Source organism: Pleurodeles waltl, chromosome 10 (genome assembly GCF_031143425.1).
Source record: "Pleurodeles waltl isolate 20211129_DDA chromosome 10, aPleWal1.hap1.20221129, whole genome shotgun sequence".
NCBI lineage: Eukaryota > Metazoa > Chordata > Amphibia > Caudata > Salamandridae > Pleurodeles > Pleurodeles waltl.
The window spans coordinates 211,063,600-211,084,038 of NC_090449.1; the positions used below are offsets into that span (position 1 = coordinate 211,063,600).

The window sequence follows — 20,439 nt, forward strand, 5'->3', positions numbered from 1 at the left end:
TGCGCCTCTAGGGTCCTTGCGGATCACATGGTGCTTCATCAGGATCAAACAAACTTATAATTCCTGAACTTTTATGTAGCCAATCTTCACCTCAATAATATAAGGAAAAGAATGAACTTACATTATAAAGGGAAAAACACAGCTATAAATCTAAATATGGGAGAACTCTCCTACACTGAGGACCGGGTTCCTTGGGAAAATGCAGGCCACAGGACAAACGTCACTTATTTGTGTGTACGTTCCACTGCCGACAAACCTAACCGACGGCCGCATACTCGGTCTTCTGTCGAACGTCAGCATGGTTGGCGGTGGGCTATCCCGCCAAGATCATAGTGACCGCCTTTGTCACTTTGATGTCTTTTTAATCATTACATTTTATTGATTTGTACAAAATAAGTTTGAAATTTTTATTTCGTTCTTTTAATGTTGCTTTATTGGTGTTAAATGCAACACATCTAATTCTCTGAGGGAAGCCAGTAGTTTTTGCCACGCAACCATGGATGAGGCTAAAATTACCCACAGACTTTTGTTTTTATTTTGCATGTCTTAGACTGTTTAACTTTCTGACAAATGAATTACAGCTTCCATCAAGAAAGTGAGCTCTTTTCACCTATTATCACTCGAGCTCGCTAAACAGACTAAATAGGGGAGTTTTCCACCAAGACTTGAGGCCAGAGGCAACACCTAAAGGAACAGAGGCAAAGCCTCACAAAATAAACATAGGTTCAGAACTCAACATAAAATCATGGAAATTAAATTCAAACATCAGGAAAGAGGAATTAAATTGTATAGGAATAAAAGTATTTCTGGAACTATTTTTGGAAGTAGACTTCTAGCATAATAATCTTACTGGAAAATATAAACCAGTATTGCCATCCATCATGCACTATGAATTTACTGGCCAGCAGCTATAGTTTCAGCTTTACTGAAGCATAGAGAAAAGCGAATTAAGAAAGAAGAATGACTACACAGTAACAGTGGATGCTTACCAGAGTGACTGCCTTTCCTCGTAGTGCTCTAACACAGTGCCCTTGTGTTATAAGCAATGCGTGAGGTGAAATATCAACGCCATTTGCATTGCTGACAATATGAAGATATTGAAGTCACATGGAATACTGATTAACATTTTACTTGAGGAAAAATGGAGGTAATTCTCTATACGGATATTTTCAGATGTGCTTAATACATGGGGATGGGGAGGATTGCTATACATGCTGTACTTGAACAGCCTCACACAGTGAACGGTTAGACGTCCATCATTAAAAGTCTTCAAACAAAATTCTAATCAAGTAATTAGTACATTAGAAGAGGTGCAGCTATTACTCCACCAAACAAAGTGGGGTCAAAATGATCCATGAGGCTCCTTATAATAGGAAATTTCATGGACCTATTAGAGTTGTTTAATAGATTGTTATCTAACGATGAGTTCCATATCTAATTTGATGTGCCCACAGTAAGTTTACATGTGCATTATGTTTACGCTTGCTGAGAACTTACCATTCTTTAAAAAAAAAAAGTGTAATTACTATTTATTTGTCAAAATGGGGTCCTTTTCAAATGACTACAAACTTACCGGCAACTATTGTCCCCATTTGTGTGAAGTGACGATTCAGCTCTTCTTAGGCCCAACCGTGCAAATGAGTGGAACATTGTTAGCATCACATCACTAATGCTATGAATGCCATCCGGCTCATCATAAAGATTCTCCCAGTAAGACCGAAGTCCTGGTGTCCCAGATGGATAGTTACCATATAAATAATAATCCAATTGTCCTATTATTTCTTGGTTTACAGAGGCTTCAAACTTCCGAGCAAAGAATGTTGGCCTTGCTGTTTGCTGTGAAAAGATTAATATAGATAACATTTTCAATAGTCATTTCACTTTTAAAATAATAAAATGCAGAATATATGTCAAGCAATAAAGCAGTATTACATAGGAAGATTGTATTAAAAATCTTAGAAAACATATAGTAGCAACTACTGTTCAAGTCAGAATATAAACGATTATTTCAAAGTGATGAATATTTACTAAAGAAAAAATAAACAAATGTTTATTTTATTTTATTCCATATAATGTGAATAAATAGCAACGTTTATTCTGAGAGACGAAGTTTAGTTGCAAGAAATTCCCTTAGTAGGGCTGAGTGAAGAGTGAATAATGATTTAGATTGTGTTCTGGCTGAGGTCCAATAGATCTCCTCCCAGAAGGGTCCAAAAACACAAACCAATTTTATCTTAAAAGTGTTTGGTTTCAACCATCAGCCGGTTAATGAGCCTTTTTCTCATCGCAGAAAGTATTGCAGCTACAATATTCTACTGAGAATTGTGGAAAAGTCAGAAAAACGAAATATTACCCTGTTTCTAAGTTTCCTTCAAACATATTTGTTTTTAGCCCAGATTCAACCAGTGTCAGTGGACTCAAGTCCTGACGTTGGTTAGTGCTCCACAACGTTGAACAGGCTAATCATGAGGTCATGGTAATCAAGGTTGAATGACACACAGAAAATCCCACTCAGGCTCCAAATAGATCATATGAAATGTTTTCGTAAAGCAGTTGCCTTTTGCTGGACTCTCTCAGTACTTTCACTTGAAAATACGATTGTAAAACCAAGAAAATTGAGTTTTAGTTTGGGATAGCAGGAACTGGTGGAGGAGAAGGTTTTCAGATACGGGAATTCTCTGAACATGATTACAATGGTTGTATGGTTGTGTCTTTAGAGGTTGTGTTTTACAATTCTATTTCTAGGACTCCCGATAGGATTGGGAAAAAACTAAAATCCTCTTGCTCAGTAAAACTTTGCTACACGCTGTGAAAGCTGGTTGATATCAGAGGACAACTCTGCTAGACGATTTAGAGTTTTTGAATCCAACAAATGAGCTTTATTCTATGACCAAGCCCCCACAGAGCACTTTGCTAATAAATTTCACAACATCTGCAACTGATTGACACTTGCTTTGAACAGGCAGGCTATAGACCTTGAAGAGCTCCCTCGGAAGGGTTTCTCTCTGCCTCTGTTTTCCGGGATAACACATTTGACTGGCCTTCAGGACAATACGGACTAAACATCTGACAGGCAAAGCACATTATTAGCCATAAAGGTACACTGAGAACCTGTTTTTACCTGGTCTGGTAGCTGAGTGTACACTAGGGTGGACTGTGATGAATGTACTTCTTCTGTTTTGTGACCAGGGATGCAGGATGCTTTCTTTGAACTAGAACTACTACCAAATGGGGGTGTGACCAACAGTTGAGCCAGAAAGACATGCCCCAACAGAGAGGCTGCAGAGTGTGTAGTAGATTGGCCATTTATTCTTAGAGAATGATTGCCACATGTATGAAGATCCAGTTTTATGACTTGCAAACTGCGAGTCTCAGCGACTCGCAAACTGAGAGTCACAAAACCGGATGTACAACAGTGTCAATGACACTGTTTGCGATTCGCCCATTGGGAATGGCAGCACTCACAGGGATGGTGGCCTGCTGGGGTCTGTGACTGCTTTTAAATTAAGCAATATATATTTTTTTAAATGCACTCGTTTTCCTTAAAGGAAAATGGAATGCATTTCGAAATCAAAAATGAAAAGTTTTCCTTTCATTTTTTCAGAGCAGGCAGTGGTGCGTGGGATCACTGCCTGCTCTGAAAAAAATGTTTTCGCATTCATTCACAAAGGGGAAGGATAGGGACCCCTTCCCTTTTGTGAATGGGTTAGCACCAATTTGAGACTGGTGCTAACTGTCATTGTTTTGTGACTGCATTCACGGTCACAAAACAATCATACATTGGACTGCGACTCGCAATTAGTAAGGGAACGCCCCTTCCTAATTGCGACTCGCACACCCTTTTTGCGATTCGGCAAATAGATTACCGAATTGCAAAATAGAGTCTGTACATAACAAAATGGTCTTTTCCTGTCACAAACGGTCCGATTCTATGAATCACAGGAAAAATGGTACGTACATCTGGCCCTGAGTTTAGAATACTGATGTTTGAATGCTAAGAGGATGTCAAACATGGATATCTTAACTCTGCAGTCACCATAGAGCTAAGAAAGGAGAAATTGCAAGGGGAATAAATGGATGGAGTGTACAGAAAGATTAACTAAAGGCCCTAATATGAGTTTGGTGGTTCAAGACTGCCAAACCCGAAGTGGAGGTCGGACCACCACACTCCTGGTGGTCTGACCGCCAGATTACAACCCTGGTGGTCCGCAGCAACCACCAGGCTTGTGGGTCCACGTGGAGTGGCGGCGGTCAGGCTTGTAACCAGCCATGGCAGCACTGAACCTTGCACCGCCTGGCTGATTACGACCCCACTTTCCGCCACCCTTTTCATGGCGGGGACCACACTCTGAAAAGGCTACAGAAAAGCCGGGGCCCACAGGGTGGACACTGCACTGCCCATGGCACCATTAGAATGCAGACAGTTCATACACTGAGGGTGCTGGCTGGCCCCCCTGTGTATGAACTCGGTTCCATGAGGAACTGAGTCCAATGGCGCCACAAAAATTCCACTGGGCTGAATGGAAACCTTGGCTTTCGCCAGTCAGCCCAGGGGAAAACTTGTAATGGGTTTCTCACCGCAAGTCTGGAGGTCGGGTTTTCCGACCACCAGACTTGTAATCAGGCCCTAAGGTTTTAACTGAGAGGGACATCAGGGCAGCAACATAGTGAGCAGAGAAGGTGATGAGGTCAATGAAGAGGAGTAACCCCTAGAGTAATGCAAACAAGCAAGCATGCAGCTGGAGGGATTTCTGGGGCCAACAATGGTCACATGTTCCAGTTGGAAGTCCTAATGAGAAACATGTCATAAAGCACATACAAGGAGGACTTGTAGGAGTCTGGCCTAGTTTGTAGTGGGTACCAAAGGTACGTACACCCTATACCAGGTCCAGTAGCCCCTTATTAGTGAAATATAGTCAGTGTCTCGAAGCCAGTCTGTCTAGAGGTAGCTGTAGGCAGAGTAGCCAAGGCTGAACTAAGAGACATGCAAAGCTCTTGCAAAACCACTGTAGTCACACAGTACTCACACACATGAAAGACAATGCTCAGTGTTACAAAAATGAAGGTACTTTATTTTAGTGACACAAGGCCAAAAATACTTTGGAGACTATACTCCCTTAGGAGGTAAGTAAATCACACAATATATACACTAGTAACCAAAAACGGGTAAGTAAATAGTCAGAAAATAGTGCAAACAGTGAAAATCACAATAGGTTGCAATGGGCCTAGGGGGAACTAAAATAGTGGAATGCGAAAGTCGGTTTCCCACGTAGGCAAGTGTGTAGAGGGGCACTGGGAGTGTAAGAAAACACCAAGGGGAAGTAATAGACCCCACCCCAGAGCCCAAGAAAGCAGGAGTAAAACAGTAAGTTTCATAAAGCACACTAGAAGTCATGATAGAAGATGCAAGAACCAGAAGAGACTGCAAGACACCAACATTGGAATCCTGGACCTGAAGACCTGTGGAAGAAGGTGGTCATCCCAGGTGGATCTAAATACAGCAATATCATACCTATGCTGCACTGAACGCTTCCAGACCTTGGAGAACTGTATTCCCCAGCCTTTGGAAAGTGGCAGGTGCATTCTTCAGGCCAAAGGACATAACTGTAAATTGGTAATGCCCTCCAATGGTTGAGAATGCGGTTTTGGGTTTAGCATCTTCTGATAGCTTGATCTGCCAATACACTGCAGTCAAGTCAAAAGTGCTCAGATACTTGGCAGATGCCAGTGAACCTTTCAGCTCATCTGCCCTGGGTATAGGGTGACCATCAGTCTTGGTGGCTGTGTTGAGAACTCTATAATCAACACAAATCCTTATCTCCTTTTTCCCATTCTGAGAGTGAGGCTTTGGTACTAGCACCACTGGGCTGGCCTAGGGGCTATCTGAGTGCTCAATCAATCCTAAGTCCAATATCTTCTGAACTTCAGATTTAATACAGTCTCTGACATGGTCAGGCTGCCTATAAATCTTACTTTTAACAGGTAGACTGTCACCAGTATCTATGGTGTGTTCACACCAAGTGGCCTGACCAGGTGTAAGTGAAAAGAGTTCAGAAAATTGACCTAGGAGGTTCTTGCAGTCCTCCTTTTGCTCTGCTGTATGGCAGTCTGCAAGGAGAAATCCTTCCACTGAGCCATCAGCTGCAGTGTTGGAGAAGAGGTCAGGGAGAAGGTCAGTCTCTTCTTCCTGCCCCTTATCAGTGGCCATGAGTAGGGTTGAGTCTGCCCTGTCATAGTACGGTTTCATGCAGTTCACATGAAGTACTCTTAGAGGACTTCTGGGAGTGCCTAGGTCCACCAAATGGGTGACTGGCCCTTCTTCTCAACTATGAGATGTGGACCACTCCATTTGTCCTGGAGTGCCCTTAGTGCCACAGGCTCCAATATCCACACCTTCTGTCCTTGGTGGTCAGGAAAGCCTTCTGGTCATGCCATTGTTTCTGTAACTCTTGGCTTGCTTGAAGGTTTTTAGTGGCCTTTCTCATGTACTCAGCCATTATTGATCTTAGGCCAAGCACATGATCTGCAATGTCTTGTTTAGGGGGCTTCAAGGGTTGCTCCCACCCCTCTTTGACAAGTGCAAGTGGACCCCTAACAGGGTGACCAAAAAGGAGTTCAAATGGGCTGTAGCCCACCAGGGCTTTTGCCATTGTAGGAGCTGGAGTGGTCCTTAGAGGGATAGCTTCTCGATATCTAATGGCATGGTCCACTACCAGAACCAGAAAAGACTGCAAGACACCAACAATGGATTCCTGGGCCTGAGGACCTGTGGAAGAAGGGGAACGAGTCCAAGAAGCACTGAAGAGTCCAGGGAAAACAGGAGACCCTGCTAACCCAGATGAAGGTGCAAAAGAAGAACCACTCGGTGCACAGGGGTACTGTCTTGCGTGGGGAGGTAAGCTCTTACCTCCACTTAAGTTGGACAGCTGAACGTTGGGACTTCCAGAGTCACATTAGTTCAGAACCTGTGTTGCTGGATCCACACCTGTCGTCTGGAGAGGGGACCCAAGCCACCGGTCATCGCTGCAGAGAGGTGCCCGCTGAAGCAGGGAAGTGACTCTGTCACTCCAGTGGTGATTCCTTCAGTTCTTCTGGTGCAGGCTGAAGACAGGCACTCATGAAGTCTGGGAAAATGGGCCTGGACGGTGTGTGAGCACCTCTGCTAGTGCAGGGGTGCCCTCACACACACAGGTACTTTGCACCCAGCCTTCAGGGTTGGAAGACCTGATACATAGGTGACTTGTAAGTGACCTGGTGCAGTGGAAATGGATGTGAACTAGTATATGCACTATTTCATACAGGCTGCAATGGCAGTCCTGTAGAAGCCTTTGCATGGGATCCCTATGGGGGGCAAAAGAAATGCTGCAGCCCATAGAGATCCCCTGGAACCCCAATGTCTTGGGTACCTAGGTATCATATACTAGGGACTTATAAGGGGGGACCTGTATGTCAATTTGGAGTGAAATACTGAGTTACCAGTTTGTAGTGACAAATGTAAAAACAGAGAGAGCATGAGCACTGGAGTCCTGATTAGCAGGACTCCAGTGACAATTTAGAAAACAGTGAAACACACCGACAAGCAGGCCATAACCCATAAGCACTGGGATCCTGACTAGTAGGATCCCAGTGACATAGTCAAAAACACACTGACATCAGGCAGAAATTGGGGGTAACATGCCAAAAAGAGGGTACTTTCCTACAGGACTGTAGTGAATACCTAGGAGGACCTGGCTAAGAAGAGCAGGGGAAAGATTTCCCCTACACAGGGTGGGGGCACAGAGAAGTCAGAAATCTGGAATCACGCAAGAGTTGGTATGAACATTTCGTTATACCTCCGTTAATGTAGAGGAGAAGAACTCTTGGGAGCAGTATGAGAAACATTTGAATGTCAAGTCATACCATCATTTCTACCTGAATATTTTGCATGGAAAATGAGAGTTAATTACAGCAGCATGACACTCATAAGGTACCTACAATAAGTGTTGCACTGGAAAATGTTAAATAATCAATAAAATTTAAATAAAAAACACGCTACATGGTGATATGAACTTGCTACTTTGGTGAAAGAAAACAAATTCTATTATTACATTTCACAATCCTGCAATGCACCAACACTAGCTTTTTGCCAACCAGAGCTGCATAACCTCTTCAGCAGTTTAACATTGCCAAAATCTCAATTCATTTACTTTGGAGCTGCTGACTCACTTGACACACTTCAAAAAACTTGAAGAATCATGGTTGCACCGCTCTTTCACATTATCGGCAATGCTCTTCTACACTACAGGTAGTGTAATTTTCCTCTAAGAAGCACCTGTGACGGCAACGGCATGGGTTTTGGATCCTCAGATGTGGTCATGCCCTCTAGAGAACAAAGCTATTGTCAACTTAGATAAGAAAGCACCACTATGGGGTATCCTGGTTGCGAATGGTAGGCAGGTATTCCCTAAGGTGCCAAAATAGAAATCAATTAAGCCAATTCACTAATTGCCCCAGTTAGAACAAAACCAAATAGTCCCTCACCTCTCTCTTCTGAACTTCACATGAAGAACATTGTAGACACCTTGAGAAATAATAGTTTTCCAACATGCCTGCCATTTTAGTTGCTGCTGTGTACAACCTGGGGATGTCATGGGCTGATCAAGGTGTTAGAAAACCACAAACAAGCACTGCATGGGAACTCTTTTGGGAGTCCCAGGAATGATGGAAGTTATTGGTCCCAAACTGTAACAGTCATAGATTTTTATTACTGGGATCCTGGAACTCTACCCTACTGTTGTGTTCACTGCTGTTCTCCAAGAACACCCCCTTCTCACTAGACCCTCAGGATAGTGGGGTGGAGCAGTCTAAGGTTTACTCAGGGAAGTGGGCTAGAGTAGAATAGTAGAACTCATTGACAAAGACACTGACTATCAATATATCAGGATCCATGCAGTGTTTTACTTTACTTCTGGTACACAACATAACACTGTACATAATCAATACAGGGCCCTTCAAGTGGTCCAAATATATCAAAGTAATTATTAATCAGAGGGTAATGGGTAATATTTTCATGCGGGTCCCTGAGACCCCATAGAACAAGTTCAGTTCAGTCACAAAAGTGACTACCCCCCATCCCAGTATTGCACACCTTGCAAAATACCTTTCTGTCCTTATCTTGTTGGCAGGCCTGGCCTGGGTGTTGAGGTGAAAATGGGTGTGACACCTCTCTAGGTCATAGGTCTCCTCCAATGGCCCAGCAAGTAGGATTACACTGACTCCTCCTAATGTCACATAATATTGCCATGGTCAGTTTCTTCTGTGCCATGGTCCGGGTCTGTTGTGCAGGTCCATGCACTTGTTTGGGAAACATGAGTACCAGTAAACACCCTAGTAGAGAGGCTGCATTTAAGTTAGACTGCTTATGGTCTGGTGAATCTTTACTGGTGGTTCTGCCTTGGGCTCAAACACAAGCCTAACATCCACATTATTAAAGGAGAACCTACTGTGATGAGCATTTGTTGCCTGTTGCAACACTTTTACCGATCCTTCAGTTCTTCATGTCAGGGCGCCAAGTGCAATCACAATTTCTCAGCGTGAAACAGTCAACAGCACTTTTTTTCATTATCAGGAAAAGCTAAAATTTACATTTATGCCTTTCTATCGCACCCATCATTTACAAGTGCTTCAGCTTCTGTGCATGCTCTGGTGAAACTCTGGTTCCAGTGCTTCACCCCAAATCCTAGCAATGCCAGGTCTTTCCTGGAATCATAGTATGAAACATTAGTTCGTTCTGACTGAGCTTCTCTCTTCCAAGCCTGTATGCAGCATCTTTCTCATACAAAGGGGAACCTCCAGCTCCCCGCATAAGCAGTGTTTTAGCTGTTTCCCGCAAGGCAGGCACAAGGCAACTCATTCTTGCAGAATGTTGAACTTACTATGTTTCTGGTCAACATAGGGTGAAGGAAAGCAGACAATCAGTACCCTAACCATGAAGAACAAATGTTGCAGTTGCCACTGTTGTGAGACCCCAGATTCTGGTAATGAAAACCTGCCACCCTGATGGGTATTTCTGTTCTATACCTATACTTAGTTTGTAGACATAGTTCGCACATTACACAAGTTCACCCTGGGGACCAGTTTTAGGCAGTTCCTTCATCAACTGCCCCAATGATGGTCTTTGTATTGATGAGGCAGGATGATGTTGGGGTAGAACTGGGAGTCTCCTACTAAAGTACAAAAAGGCACAAAACAGGGAGGGACTTCTCTCTTGACCACCACTTAACATGGCGTGAGTAAGATTTCTGTGAAACAATGAGGCACAATAGGAGCCAGGGTTTATACATACATTATGAAAACACCCACTGCCTCCTATCCTCCACACGTTCAAGTCAGTTCCATTTCCAAAGGGCCTCAGAAGAGTTGGGGATATGTTCCCTAATTCACACTGCCGTTTGGGAGTTATATCCAACCTTGCAACTTAGGTTCCACTCCAATGCATCTAATTAAAGTGGGTTTGGGTGTGTCCACTGTAATAAGCCTCATTCACTTTATGTGAACTGATTAATGTACACACATAGTTTATACATACATATTATCCATTTCCCACCTATATAATGCACAGGACCTGGTTGCAGTGGACTGGCAGACCAATTTAAAAACATGGGCTGTAAGGTGTAGTCACACTTGTTAAAAGAAGATGCACATGGTGTGTCACTCCAGATCACAGACCCTTGGTCTGGGTTGCATTCCATGTCACAGGGAACCCTATGTAGACAAGGATGAGTGTGGTGTGTGCTGAGACACAAAACACACAAAAACTTACGTAACTCCTTATGGGGGAATCAAGGCAGAGGTGCATGCTCTCCAGAGCCATGCAGGGGTCAGGAAGTTTGAAGAATGCTTTTTGCCCTAAAACAGGTGGCAATGAGATACTAGGAACAGAGGTTAGGCCGTTTGGGTGACCACATTGCTCTGTAATTAGAGGCACAGTTTCCTGTGATGGGTTATTGTGTGTCAACAGAGTTGGTGGGTATTGCATTCTTGGTTTAGTTCCCCAGAAACCAAGACACACCTCTTACAAGCTGCAAATAACTCTTCAGTGGAATCAATAATCTAAAGCATAACTAGACTTGTAAAGTGTGTCGCTTGATCTGAATTTCCAGAAGCTAAATACTTGGCTCTCCACTTCCACAATGGTGCAAAAAGCAAATAATGTGCTATAATCATGAGCCACAAATGATGTTCTATGCACATTTGGATTTCAGCTTAAACTGAGTTCATTGCCTGTTAGCCTATCTATATAGCCACAACTGAATGACATTCTGAGGTTTTTTCAGTGGCACGATGATAAACACAGATGTGTGAATTTTGCCAATCCAAAGAACGCTAACCTGACTAGCAACAGTTAGTTGAGCGGCAAGCAATTCTCTTTGAAGTACGTTACAAAACATGTTGTGCTAAACATCTTTAACTCCTTACACAAAATGTGCTTCTTCAGTCTTAATGAAGCATGAGTTGTCTACACAGGGCTGCTGTCAGCTCCGTGATCCCAAAACCATCACACAAGCTTTCCATCCTTTTGTTTCTAACATGAGGGATGATTAATAAAATAACCTGATAATTATTTCTGACCATTTGGTATCTTCAAGTGCAGATGTTTGCTCCTAACATTTGTCATTGCTATATGTGTCTTAAGAGTCAGGAAAGGTTTACCTCCTTCTTTCCTTTATTTGCCTTCTCATAAGCTTAAGTATCTTGTTGCATAGCCCATAATGCATAATTATTTGTGAGATAATTTGCATAAAGCTTAATGTAACATATAATATAAATTCACCATTCCACAAGGAGTCTGTGTCAGCGCTCCTTCATTTAGAAAGCGCCCAGGTTAGCAAAATTGCATTTTATTTTGATGAATTTCCAAAAAACGAGGAAAACCTTTTTCCTCAAAAAATCTGAGGAACACAAAGGGCAGTATAGGAGAAGAAGATATGTAAAGCGAAGTATGCAGTGTAACTGAGGCGGACCAGATTTCCTTGAGTACCTTTTCTCGCAGATTCACATAACCCCATCTCCATATATATGCTTTCATGTTTTACCTTTAGCCAAAAAATTCTACAGTAGATACAGAACTATGACACTGCACCCAACAAAGCATTTACACGCACAATTTGGCTTTACATCTGACTGGAATAAAACTGAGCCTTCAGAGTACACACCTGATCCATATACAGTAGATAGATGCACAGATAGGTGTAAGCATTCCCGTATTAAGCTCCTATTTGCAGCATTTATGTGTTGCTAGAATGCAGTACCATCTGTGAGGTCACCAGGGTGTTGGATATGACTGAATCAGCATGTAATAGTGCTGCACTGGCACTAATTCAACATAAAAACTGCATGCATTTGCAAGGCTCTTCTAAAGTAGCCTCTGTGTCAAATCCTATTTTTGTATTTCATCTTGCGAGCTGCACTGCACATCTGAAAACGAATGCTCACAAAATGTCAGTATTTTTCAAATACACGTTGAATGGTTGTTCAGTTTATCTTCCATCGCTGGAAGAATTATTTTATGTTGTGGATATCAATCAGTTCTACAACTTATCCCAGTCATGCTGTTTAACAGCCAAAAAAGACCTTATCATCTAATAGGCCAGTGTTTGTAATTACATTATTGGCGACCCTCCAGATTGTAAAGCTGCAAAAACTCAAAAAATCAGGCTAAAGTGCAAGAAAAATTGTGAGTTCAAGGATTTGAACTTTCACAAGTGAACATATATGCTAGAATCGATGACCACCAAAGATGCATACTGCATAAAGCTTTGATGGACCATATCATATAAACTGTATCCAAACAGGCACATTTTGCACTGATTACAGATAATTCTTAAACCGAGATATAAGTTATGAATCAGTTGTTTTTTTAAGTCTTTGGGGCCTAGTCACTCAGGGCCTCATTACGAGGCTTGCGGCAGGACCACCACTGCTGTGGCAGCCCGACTGCCACATAAAGACCCTGGCAGTCAGACCGCCAGGGTTCCACCAGCACCGCCGGGATCGCTGATTCTGAGGGCCTGGCGGTCGTGGAGATCGTAATCCACCAGGGCAGCACTTCATGCAGCGATGCACTGTGGATTACAACAGAGCATGTGCAGTGCAGGGGTCCTCCTGCCGGGCAGTGCAGGGGCCCCACTGACCAGCACCGTCACAATAGTCACAGTCTACTGTGCAGACAGTGAACATTGTGAGGGTGCTGGTGCATCCTGTGGGCTACAGAGTTGCGGCAGGCTCGATTACGAGCCAGAGACAATGCTGTAGTTGTTTCCCGCTAGGCCGGCGGATGGAAACCGAGGTTTCTGCATACCGGCCTAATGGGAATTCCTAATAGGTCTGGCGGGGTGGTCCCCACTAAGGCGGCAGCTACCCTCTCAGGAGTTTGAGCAAACTCATAATGAGGGCTAAAATGTAAATCTTATCCTGCACCAAATGTAAACCTACTCTTCTGTGCTACTCGCCATTTCTGACTGTAGAGTCACACATAAACTTACACTTACATGTGTCCATCCCCTCAGCTTAGGGGTTAAAGACACCTAAGACCGAATTTATGAGTGTAAAGTTACTACTAGTAACTTTTCACATGGAGGTGGAAATCTCACTTTTCAGTTTTATTTTTTCCAAAGTAAATGTCAATAAATATTTCAATGGAAATTGAATTGTAAATTAATTTACAATAACTATTTGTAACATAGCCTCAAACAAATGAATGAATATGTCACAGTGCATTGAACTCTTCAAAATATTTTTATTAAATAAATATATAAACTTATTTTATAAAGATTACCTTTTAAGCAACTAATCAAACATAAACACTAATCCTCATTAGCATTTTCCTTTAATATTTAGTAGGCCTGGATGGAGTTCGCGGAGTTCTGCTACACGGAACTCCGCAAAGTGCTGAAAAAAAACTCTGCCGCACTACATGGAGTTCTGTGAGTGGCGAATTTTGGGTAAATTGCGTTGTTTGCGCTGATTTTCAGTGCCAGAAGTTTCTCCTGTGCTGTAAAATCAGCATGCATGGCATAACGTGGAGTGCCAGAGGAAGCTAACTTCTTTCTGCAGCTCAAGTAGATTTTCTACTCGAGCAGCAGCTTCCTCAATGCGAGCGACAGCTTTCTCAATGCAGGCAGGCATGACCTGCTGTGACCGCCCGCATTCAGAAATCTCGCTCACTAACATAGCGATTTCACTAAGTTGCTCTTGCCAACTTAACATTGCTGAGCCACGCAAGAGAAAAAAAATTGCTCTGCGTCACTTCCCAGAGTTTTTTTCTCGGAGACTAGGCAAAACTCCACAAACTTCGTCAGCAGAGCACAATTCTTCACCCTAATATTTAGTGCATTTAAATAAAAGGTATGGATTTAATTAACATAAATTGTTTTATACTTTTTTAGCAAATGTTCAAATATATATATTTTTCAAACTAAAAATGCTATCTAATAATATTCAAAATATTGACGTATCTAATTAGCATTATTTAGTTGTAGAAATATTATTTTCTATGGATTGTTACTTTAAGTCCTTGCCACGTTTATTTTCGTGAAGCCAAGTGTAAAGCTAGAGTTAGTCCAAGATTAGCTGGAGAACGTTTACACCTGTTTTGTGGCCTTTAGTGCTATAGTAACTTTAAAAATGTAGTTTGTGGATATCAATAGTCTTTCTGTTTTATGTGTTTGTATTATCATGCCCCTCACTAAACCCTCCCCTTACACCTACATTTTGAGTAAGAATTCCCCATTATCCTTCCACTCCACCGGCCTCTCTCATATAAACACCTAAATTGTATACTTAAGTGCACATTGATCTTTGCCATGTTGGCGGAGAACTCTGCCCAGTAGGAAAGGCAGAGGTGGAGTGATTTGTCCACAGGTTAATGAACATCATTTTGTAGTACATGAATAGTACTATAATTGTAATGCAACTTTAAGTACTATAAAAATGCATTTTGTAAATAGGTTTATATGTGTGCCAGAGATCTGTTTGCTCAGCATAAACACATTATTTCTATTACAAAATAGATAATTCAGAAAACAGTTTACACAGATCTCTACAGGATATAATTAGATGCAGTCTTCAAGCATAACATGACATCATAATGACTGATGAACTCAAGTATAAGTTACTATCTATTCATCTTTTGCCAAAAACCTCCACCAGCCACCATTAGCAGACATACTGAGGCTATTATTGTGACCTTAACAACAATTTTTTCACAGTCCTCAGTAAGGGCAAGTCCCTACCAAGAGACCACAAGCAGTAAATACAACTTAAACTGAAAATAAAATAAAATAAATAGAAAACACTCTATTTTTCTTTCCTGTTTCTGCGTTTTACATTCCCTTAACTGTGCCTATACATGTTTCTCATCTACTCATTGTACCTGTTATGTTATTTCAATGTGGCAATCAGGTCACATATACCAAGCGGTGATGCATTAATCTTTCCTTTGTAGGCAAATGTTTTCTGAGTAGCCTGATGGGAAGTGGTGGGTGATCCCAGCAGCATGTATACAGTAGGTTCAGTGGGTTGGCATTTTCCTAAGGGGTCCTTGCCTACACTCATTTCTTAAAGTATCCACTGATAGATTGCATTGGGAATCACATGTTCAAACCATGGCCATGTCCTCTAATGTGGACAGCATAATTGAAGGGAGACCCTCTGCCCTGTGGAGCTCTGCTAGGGCTTTGTGAAAGTGTTCATGCATGCATCAAACCCATCCATGGCCCTACCGGGGACTCAGTACAAATGGTAAGCTATTCAATAATGCTGAAATAATTGATTTCCTAACTTTAATTTATGGCTATAATATTTTGTTAGGACAACTGGCACATCAAGTAGCCACTCCTCTGAACCTTCCACGCACAAGACATTTCAAGTGTTGCACACAATGGAGTACAAAGTAAATTGATTTGTTGGTTATATAAGGGTTAGACAGAGCATTTGGATCTGTAGCGGGTTACTCTGTTCACTACTTGATAAAATGATCTTGAAAGACCCTTAAATGACTCTCAATGGCAGAAGATATTAAGATATCCACAAAAACTATCCCATAATGAATGGTTCAAGTATATTCACTTCAAAATAGTGATCATAGCTGTGATAAATTGGTTTTTTTGATTGAGAGGAGTGAAATCCTACTCAAGCAGCAACAGCAAAAATCCTTGTGAGGGTGAACCACAAAACTCACTAAATTAACTGGTGCTGAACCATCTGGTAGCTTGGCACAAATGCATTCAAGCTTAAATTAGAGGCAAGGGGTAGAAGTATTAATGCAGCACACATCAGCAAAAAAGTGAAAACACAACACAAGGAAACCCACACACTAATTTAGGAAAAGTGAATACATAATTTGTCACCAAAATTACAAAACCCAATTAGTAAAACCAGAGATATATCATTTCAAATATTTTGGTAAGTATAGGCTCCCAAAAGTACAACATGCCACTTGCGGTTATCTGGTCATGTTAGACCTGGGGAAAGTCACAAGTACAGGCAGACTGTGATGGAGCCCGGGCCAGACATAGGGACCAGGTGAGTCCTGCTGAAAAAGTCACCTTCTCAAAGTCCATCAAGAAGAGTCCAGTTCGTTGTGGAGGAGACTGCAAGGAGCTGGGAGCGTGTTCTGGATGGTCATTACTTTATCACAAAAAGCAGGCAAGGCATCAAGGACAGCTGTCGCTGTAGCATGAAGATCCTGTTGAACGCTGTGGGTGGTCATTGGTGGAGCTTTGCATTGGCAGTGACCACTGGCTCTTGATTCTGTTTCACAAAGTTAAGATCCCCCATTGCCAGTCATCGGTGGTGGTCACTCTAGTGCAAAAAGTAAGGTTCATCTGAGCTTCACATTGATGGTTAGGAAGTTCTCGGTGAGAATTAGCCTGTTCGCAGTCACAGAGAATACAACTTAAGAGTGTCCAGAGTAGTGTACTCTGATTCCAACCAGGGGTCCAGGATGTGGGGAGATGCCTCTTGGGGATCAGTGACTCACTCTAGCAGAGTAAGTGCACAGGCAGGTCCAGTTGCAGGTATAGACAGGGCAGGTTGCAGATGTTCAGCTGGGCAGTTGCAGGGAGGCATTTGAAGCTTGTTGTGTCCCTGCAGCTCAGACAGGAGGCCAGCCACCACACCCTTTGAGTCACTCGGGTAGCCTATGATGAAGGGTGGAGGTTCATTCATCCTTCTGAGACAGCAGGGCTCCAGCAGCAGGGCAGCTCTCTGGCAGCAGGACAGTAATTTTTTAGTAGCATCCACAGGTCCAGGAGTGTACTGTAGACTAAGCTTGAGGTTATTGTTTTTATATATGGTACCAGCTTTCAAGTGGAAGTAACGTCTGGAATCTCTCCCTCACAAGATGGTTTTAGAATTACCTTCCTCCCTGCGCAGGCCCCAAGAGGTGTGGGGTGACAAAAGGCTAGTGTCATCATTTAAGAGTGTAGGAAGGCAGCCTGTCTTGAAATGCAAGTGTAGGTAACAGCTTCCCCTACTCATTTAGTCAGAATGGCCCATCTTGCCAAAACTCAGTCCCCTGTGAGGAAAACACAAAGGCCCACTGCCAACAACTACTCATGTGACATAGGCTGAAGGCACTGAATGGTTGGGACAAGAAAATGGCAACTTTTTAAAAGTGTCATTTTCAGAATTTTGACAAGAAATCTGACTCAGCCATTAAGGTGGATTTTGAATTAAAATTCTCTTGAGTCCAAACATGACATTTCTACTTGTTCTCAAGCACAAGTTAACACGTATTAATTGTAATGAGTAACCCAATGTTATCCCATGGGAAAGGTGGGCCTTGCAGTAGCGAAAAACAAATTTAAGACTTTTTGTCTACCAGGACATGTAAAACGTAAAAGTACATGTCCAACCTTTTAAATACAATGCACCCGCCCTTTGGGCTGTTTAGAGCCTACCCTGTGGGTGACTTGTATGTATAAAAAAGAAAAATGTAGGCCTGGCAGAAGATTTATTTGGCTAGATCGAAATGGCAGTTTAAAAATGCACATAAACTGCAATAACAGGTCAGAGACATGTTTTAAAAGGGTTATTTAAGTGGGTATCACTTTAGCACTGCACTGGTTGATAGCTAACAAAAAAGAACTACAACAAAACATAAGGGGAGAAGGCAAAAGGTTTTGGGGAAGACCACCCAAAAGCTGTCAGGTTTAGAAAGGGCCTATCTTACCCTTAAGTGCACTGGTGGATGCTGCCATGACTTGGGTCAGAGAGTGTGGACTTACATAGAGAAGAGCTTGCTCGTCTGCTGAAACACAAACATGTGACATCCTTGTGGAGGAGTTTAAGCCACTGAGTAAAGATGGTGACTGTCCACATTTGTTTACCCCCATTCATTCAAAGGATGTGTTATGAATTTATTGCTAGCATACTTTGTTTATTTTGTTGTAGCTTTTGACCCAGTGTATGATATATTTCTTTGCCCTTTATATGGTGGATAAGAATATGTTGTTCTTCAAATGTATAATGTCATTTTAGAGTTTTCATAGGCATTTTGGGATGTATTTGCTATATTGATTGGCTTTTAGAAGGGGGTGGGATTGTGGAAGCTATTATTATGTTTAAAATGCAAAATGCCCACCACTGATCTTCAACACAGCTTGATTTGAAAGTTAATCTATTTGGTAAATGGCATATTTTTAACAGCTATATCAACTTATACCCTGTGCCTTTAATTGTGCTAATAAATATATTGATGAAGAAATTGGGCATTCACTAGTTCACCTACAAGAGGAAGGCAATGGTTATATGGGTCTCCTATTGGCTCAGCATGCTGTGCAGAAGTCAGAAGTTGGAGGACATGCCCTAATTTGTGTCTTTTCTCAGTATCGTCAGGTGGTGGGAATTGCTGTTGAGTTGGTTGTCCACCTTTGGTTTCTCTCTGACTGTGTCACAAATAAAGTGTTTGATCAAGAGACAGAACAGCTTTCTTCCAGCAACAGAGGCCAGTTTAAAATTGGACACCAGTTAGTGAAACCTACTTGGGTATTTCCTATGAGGGATGTATTACTAGAAAGATCGGGGGGAGGAAAGGGGGAGGAAGATAGTGGGTTGACACTGCCACTGTAAGCCTCCATTCCTGCAGTGTCCGACACTTACCACCTTGTCTCTGCCTCTGTCCTGCTCAACATGATTAACAATTAATCTCACACACACGAGGATATATAACCCATGACAAATTCTAAATTACTATTTTTTTTAAATACATAACTTCTGGCACAACCTCTGCCATTGAGTTGTTCCGAATTAGCATCTTTAACAGCATGTTGACTTTGACAAGAACAGAACATACACCATGACGTAATATAATGAGCATATGCTTGCTATTCAAATTTGAATGGGCAATTAATAAAGGAGTGTTTCTATTGTAGATATAATTAATATGTATTGCACAAACCAATGGGAAATATAAAACCCCAAAATTAGGCATGTCTACATATCTCTAAATAGATGGTAGGAAATTCCTCACACAGTTTAATTTTGACATTAAATGTGTTAAAGTTGCACAGCTAATTTAATTCCTGAAGTAGATTCCTTCACTTGCAACACACGTCCTTTTACTAACCCCTTTTTTATCTAATTATGAGGAATGGGACTTAACATAGTGAGTATAAATTTAAATAGCTAAAATAGCTGACGTTTTGAATTTGGTCTCTTCTCAGTAAATGCTTCTTCTTTACAATGTATGTGCCAATGGCGGTTTCTTCTCGAAGGCGAGGAAGCGTCACCCCCCACCCGGTGCGAGCCACACATGCAAAACTAAAATTGCATTGAAAAGATTTTAATGCCATTTAATGTTTACAGATGTGCCCAGTGTGCATTGCAGCAGGCCTGAGCCCAGAGACACGCTGGACGTGTCAGCAGCAGAGGACAGAAGCAGGGCTGACTGGATGCTCCAGAGTGTGCATATCACTTTGACCGGCTGTTTTGCGCCAGCCAAAGTGACATGTTCATCTTGAAGCTCTTCGCTCAGCTGTCGTAAGACAGCTGGGTGGAGACCAAGCACAAATTTCCAGGGCCTAAAGGTACATCCGGCCAGCCCACTCCATCTAATCCAGGCACTTCTCTCATGCTGATTAACAGCATGACAGCAGTGTCTGGATTGGTCAGGGGAGCTCTTCCTCTATCAGACAGTAGAAGAATACAAGGGAGCACTTGCAGCCTGTGAGTAAATGTTGTTTTATTTCATTTTATTTCAAATGTGTAACACATGTAAGTGTGTAATGCATGTATGTGTAGTGGTTGTGTTTATTTTGTAATCAGTGTTAGTGTTAGTGTTTATTTGGACTTTTGGAGGGGGGTATATTATTTTGGGCGTTTTTACAGAGGGGTGGTTTACTTTGGGGTTTCGGAGGAAGGGGGTGATTTTTTTTTGGGGGGGAAGTGGTAGTGCAC

The 20,439-nt window shown here is 42.1% G+C and overlaps 1 protein-coding gene across 1 annotated transcript in view; it reads right to left on the reverse strand.

Annotated features, from left to right (window-relative positions):
* XYLT1 (xylosyltransferase 1) overlaps positions 1-20,439 on the reverse strand; it is a 644,618-nt gene that overhangs the window by 77,460 nt on the left and 546,719 nt on the right. Inside the window, exon 8 of the mRNA XM_069210190.1 lies at positions 1,574-1,836. Coding sequence (XP_069066291.1) covers positions 1,574-1,836 — 263 coding nt within the window. The remainder of the gene's footprint in view (positions 1-1,573; positions 1,837-20,439) is intronic.